The 5,613-nt window shown below is 48.2% G+C and overlaps 1 protein-coding gene across 1 annotated transcript; it reads left to right on the forward strand.

The window, feature by feature from the left end:
* Window positions 1–1,222: 1,222 nt before the first annotated feature.
* Window positions 1,223–3,129, forward strand: LOC109741612 (uncharacterized). Its single transcript, XM_020300690.4, has 2 exons — window positions 1,223–1,589; window positions 2,111–3,129. Exons 1-2 carry the CDS (start codon window positions 1,272–1,274, stop codon window positions 2,822–2,824), a joined length of 1,032 nt encoding a protein of 343 aa, XP_020156279.2. The 5' UTR covers window positions 1,223–1,271; the 3' UTR covers window positions 2,825–3,129.
* Window positions 3,130–5,613: the final 2,484 nt, after the last annotated feature.

Consider the following 5,613-nt stretch of genomic DNA (forward strand, 5'->3'; position numbering starts at 1 on the left):
TATGGCCTTTGGCTTGCAGGAAATTAGGCACACGAAGGCAAGAGATTTTGTGATGCAAAGGGAGTGGCGGAGAGGGTAGATGATCATATGCGGAGTGGCGGGAGGTGCATGAGCGACCGATCAAGATTTCACAGCAGAAGCAGGTACAGAGATGGCAACCACCCGAGCTAGGTCGGATCAAAGTAAATGCCAATGGAGCTACTTCAACACCAGAAGTTAAAGGAGAAGGAGGAGTGGTCCCGCGGGACCATGCTGGTACATACAGGGGAGGGGCGTGCATGTTCCTTCCAGCCAGTTCCGATCCTGACTGGAAGACCTAGCATGTCGGCCAGCGGTGCAACTGGCGGTAGAACTAAACATCTAGAAGGTCCACCTTGAGCTCGATAGCAAAGGGATGGTGGCGACAATGAACGACAACAAGAATCTCTCGGCTGTAGGCCCACTGGTAGAGGAAGTCAAAGAGTTACTACGGACTCCACAGGAAGCCAAGGTGTGCTAGGTAAGAAGAATAACAAATGGTGCTGCGCATAGACTAGCTATGGAGGGGGTTAGCATTGAGAAGAATAAAGACGGGCTTGATGTGCTACCATATTGTATTCTACTGATTGTTGAAGACGAGATCCTAGACTTTGTTTAAGTTTATTCAATTGAATAAAATGCATTACCCCTAAAAAAAGTTTGGCGTAAGAGATGATATGATACCCGATTGGCGATAATTCAAGGCAGAGCCCGGGCTCAGATGCACCTGTTCAGCAAAAAATTCAAAAAAAATACTAGAAAAATTCAAAAAATTTCAAAAAAAATTCGGGTGGTAGATAATTAGGTGCATGAGGTGCGCTGCAAAAATCAACTTGTTTGGACATTTGAGCAAGTCTGTGCAAAAAAGACAAATCGGGTCAAAACAGTTTGTGAACAGTAAACTTTTTCACGGACCCCGATTTTGTCTTTTTTGCTCTTGCTCAAATGTCCAAACGAGTTGATTTTTGCAGCGCACCTCACGCACCTAATTATCTACCACCCGAATTTTTTTTGGAATTTTTTGAATTTTTCTAGTATTTTTTTTGATTTTTTCTGTGAGCGCGGGTGCAGATGTGCCCGGGAGCCAAATCGCCGCACTCCCCGATTGGGCCATATTCAAGCAGAGGCGGCCGATGCAAGGAAGAAGAAAGGGTTCATCTCTCTCTCTCTCTCAAAAAAGAAAGGGTTCATATGTTCACACGATAGCGCGCGCACAGAACACAATCATTTTCATATTGGCATAAATATTTTCCATGTATACCATATACGTATTTATTTCCTTTTTTGAGGATTATATTTATCTTCTAATAAATGTGTACCACTGGCACATTTTTTTGCCTTGGAGCGATGGGCTGGCACATGTGAGAGCGAGGGAGCGTCTGAAACGGAAAGAAACGGACGCGCCCCTACGCCGAACGGACGGACGCCTCAATTTATACCCCGCCCCGCTTCCATTCCTCTCCCCCACACTCGTCTCCTCTCGTCGCTTCCTTCCGAACCGCCTCCATCTTCTCCCTTCTCTCGTCGCCGGAGGGACTAGTCGGCCGCCTCCTCGTCACCTGCCTGCCGCGGTAAGACGTAGAGTAGTATAATCGCGTGCTTGCTGGCCGTCCCTCGTCTCGGTTTGGTTGCTTCGCCGTGGGTGTTTTTCGGGGGAGGGATTTGGATGTTTTGGTGAGCAATTCGTTTCTGGTCGCTTTGCTGGTGGCGTCGGAGCGTACTACTTGGACGCCATGCCATTGTTTTGGTCGAGGGCCATGGTGGGTGTAGCCGTGTAGGTGGATTGGTCGCTTCGCAGAGGATCTGATCTGGTTTCTCGTTCTTTGTCGCTTTGCTGGTCGCGCTGGCGTGTGCTTGGGACACTATATATGCTTTTCTCCGGGATCTTTGCTGGGCGTTGTAGCCTTGTATGGATGATCGCCGGCCAACCCGGCAGGAATCGCGTGTGTATTTTGATAATAAAATTTATTAATTCTCTTGTGTCAAACTAGTATATTCTCATGTCTGCATCTTTGTTCCATGCTGCACTGTTATTCACGATTTGGCACATTTATAATTTTTGGCTGCTTACCCCGTCTCTTGTGATTGCCAGATGGCTCAGACTGTTGGCCAACGTTTTGGAGGCTACGCGGAGGAGTTGGAGAGACTTCTCCATACCCTGGGAGGCTACGAGCAGCCGAGGTACCGTTCCCGGCGCCAGGAGACCCACGCGATCCAAGTGGGAGTCGTCACCCAACTGCGACTCCGCTCCGTGCACCAGCACCACCCCCGCCGGGACAACATCAACCTGACGATTCGTCGCTGCTCTTTTGGGATGGGTGTCCAAGACCTGGCACGCCGTGCCCTGCTCCGCCTCTCTGCCACCCACTCCGACTTCCTCCGCGAGACAGAGTACCGCTACTTCGTCGACGCCTGCGTCCCCGTCCCCGTCCCCCACACTGCACCGCATCACCAGGAGATCGGTGATCTAGAGGAAGGCGCCATGCGCGCTCTCGGGAGACTTGCTCGAGCCCAGTGCTGTGTCGCCGAGTCTGTAGCAGAGGAGCTCACTGACGTCTACCACCGCCTTGAGGACGCGCAGCGGCGCATTGTGGAGTTGGAGGAGCGCCTTCACGGCCGGGCACCGCCACAAGTTCCGGAGCCGATACCGGTGGGCAACGTTTGTCGGGGCTCAGCACAGGAGGAGACCCAGGCGGACCAGCCCGCGCCTGCCGCAGCACCCGCTGTGGCCGGCATCTCTGGCTTCGCCCCGGCCGCCCTGTTTCGCACCCCTGCTCCAGGGAACTGCGGATGGCTCGACGATTGATGAATGTCAGTCATCACCGCCGTTAGCTCTCAGACTCGTCTTCTCCCGAGCCGCGTTTATCTGTGTCTACCTCTATGATGGTATCGTGATAGCTCTTTTATTGTCAGATTGAGTCTTAGTACAGAGGTATGGAAACCCTTAAGGTAAATCTATCCATACCCTGTACATAGATGTTCGTTGTGATGTGTTTACCGAACCTTTGTCGTTTTAATATCGTCGTGGGATGCCAATTGTATTCTCGCCCCAACTTGAAAATCCCTTCATTGTATGTTTTCTAGCAGTATTATTTATGTTTTGTAGTTAAATTTCAATGATTCCGGTTTGCGTTTCGGCCAAAAGGACAAAATATTTACTTGATGAAGTCAGTTAACTACTTGAGTTTTTTGAAATTATTCTTGAAAAATATTTAAATTCATGTGTACTACTGAAATCCTATATACAGATTCATCCCCACTACTTATTTATCTTGACATGCAGCCTGTCCACCTCATCAGCCCTGCCACATCAGTTTTTTCTCTTTCTTTTTCTAATAAATCGTGTGGCTCGAGTTCTCTTTAGCACGTAGCCTTCTCTAGTCAATGAACTGAACAGTCGTTCGCTCTTTCGCCTTCTGTAACCGATCAATGAGCCAGTCAATCAAGAGTCGATGGAGCCGATCTCTTCGTATATACTTCGGCGGCACGACGCTCCGGTATCCACACAATCCCGCACCCGCACGAGGTAAGGTAGACCCAACAGGTCTCGCGCAGTACCCCCTGCCGCTGCTACCGACGGGCAAGGACGGAGATTCTCTGCCGCCGGCCATCGTCGGGCGTGCAGCCCCTCTCCCCTCGTATCCAGGCGTGCCAGCCAGATCACACCACTCCAGTGTCCCCGCATGTCCCGCGAGGTAAGACTAGCCACAGTGGGAGTAACTTCAGCAGTAACATCGAGTCCAACTCAGCAAATTTGCTTATGTGGCAATGAGTTAATGAGGAAAGAGGTAGTTTGAGTAACTTAGCTAGTTACTGTAACATCACATGTCCCAATACAATATGAGTCTATAACCTAATAAATGAAGCTTTGCATGTTACCACACTTATGTTACTACCCATTATGAAGATAGTAACATAATCTAGGGATATATGTATGTTACTAGCGTATGTTACTCTCCACTGTGGCTAGTCTAAGGCGGCCCCTACCAGGTCTGGCGCAGGACCACCGCTGCGTCTAGCCGCTGACACCAATCAATAGGATGGAGCTTCTGTGACGTGGCCGTCTACTAGTAGGAAAAGGGGCTTTTACCCCGGTTTGTAAGGGCCTTTTGTCCCGGTTTTCGAACCGGGACTAAAGGGTCGTTACTAAAGCCCTAACCCTTTAGTCCCGGTTCTTACACGAACTAGGACAGAAGGTCCTCCACGTGGCCGCTGCTGGCAGGCCAGGCAGGGGGGCCTTTGGTCCCGGTTGGTGCACCCAACCGGGACCAATAGGCAGGGCCTTTTGTCCCGGTTGGTGTCACCAACCGGGACCAATAGGCATCCACGCGTCAGCATTTCAGGGGCTGGGGTTTTTGTTTTTTTTGAAAGGGGGGGGGGGTTGGGGGGTTAATTTAGGTGTTTCATATATTGTTTTAGCTAGCTAATTAATAGAGAGAAGTGTCCTCTCTTATCTCCGTGCTTGGTCGACGCTACGTACTATATACGTATGGAGAGGACTAGACACGCTAGCTAGTAATCAAATGAAGGAAACAGAAGATCGTCATGAACATATGCATACAGAGAGAAGTGATATCGACCACCTCTCCTTCTCTGAGAGATTGGCCGAACAACAAGTTCTCGTATATCTATCCGACACTACCGGCTACATATATACAATAATTATCTCTTACAATACAATCTCCTAATTAAATTGTAAGAACACAGGGTCCACATAGTATTCTCCGTTTTCAGCGATCACGTGGTCAAGGAAGAATGCCGCCAATTCCTCTTGAATTGCTCGCATACGATTTGGTGCTAGGAGTTCATCCCGCTTCCGGAACATCTAATTTGAAGAAGGGGGTCAATACATATATATATGAATAAATGAAACTCAACACAAATGATGGTAATAAAATAAAATTGTGAATATTATTGCTTACGCACTTCATATTGTTCGTCAGAGTAGCCCCGCTCACAGGTCGTGTAGCGGATGGACTCGCAAACGTAGTATCCACAGTAATTATTCCAGGTTCCTGCCACAACCACTTTACAAGAAATAGAGGTCAATCAAACTGATAAGCAAGCATGCTAAATGGTATTGATGAAACTAGCACTTGAATCACTAGGAGATGCGCGGAACATGCTCTATAGTACTTACTTTCGGGTGTTTAAATTGCAGCTTCTTCGGCAGTCCCGGAGCTTTTGTGGTGAATTTTCTCCAAACCCTGCCAGACAAAGAAAACAATTACTTGATATCAGGAAATGAACAAAGTTGCTGATATGGTGGATAATGATCGATTTAACTTACTTCTCGAGCATTTGAGTCATGTTCGCATAGTCCTGGGGATCTTTTCGTCTCGAGTCTAAGACGGTTACTACTCCCTGCTCAAGCTTAATCTCTAGGAGAATATAGTGGAAGCTGCGCATGCATGCATAAGTCATCAATTACATTACCATAACCTGGACTAATAAGGGAAACCGAATATGCACAAGACAGTAACACTCACTTGAAGTTGTAAGGAAAGAGTATTATATCTTTGTTTTGATTTAATACCAACGATCGTAGCAAGTTGGCCTCGGCTTCTTTGGCATGTTTTTCAACCGTATATGCAT

Source organism: Aegilops tauschii, chromosome 5 (assembly GCF_002575655.3).
Source record: "Aegilops tauschii subsp. strangulata cultivar AL8/78 chromosome 5, Aet v6.0, whole genome shotgun sequence".
In the NCBI taxonomy this organism is placed as follows: Eukaryota; Viridiplantae; Streptophyta; class Magnoliopsida; order Poales; family Poaceae; genus Aegilops; species Aegilops tauschii.

Bases quoted from the DNA above. Each gene is read 5' to 3' on its own strand.
- LOC109741612 (XM_020300690.4), top strand. From the start codon at position 1,272: ATGTATACCATATACGTATTTATTTCCTTTTTTGAGGATTATATTTAT. The intron at 1,590-2,110 runs GTAAGACGTAGA...TGTGATTGCCAG, and splicing joins CTCGTCACCTGCCTGCCGCG to ATGGCTCAGACTGTTGGCCA.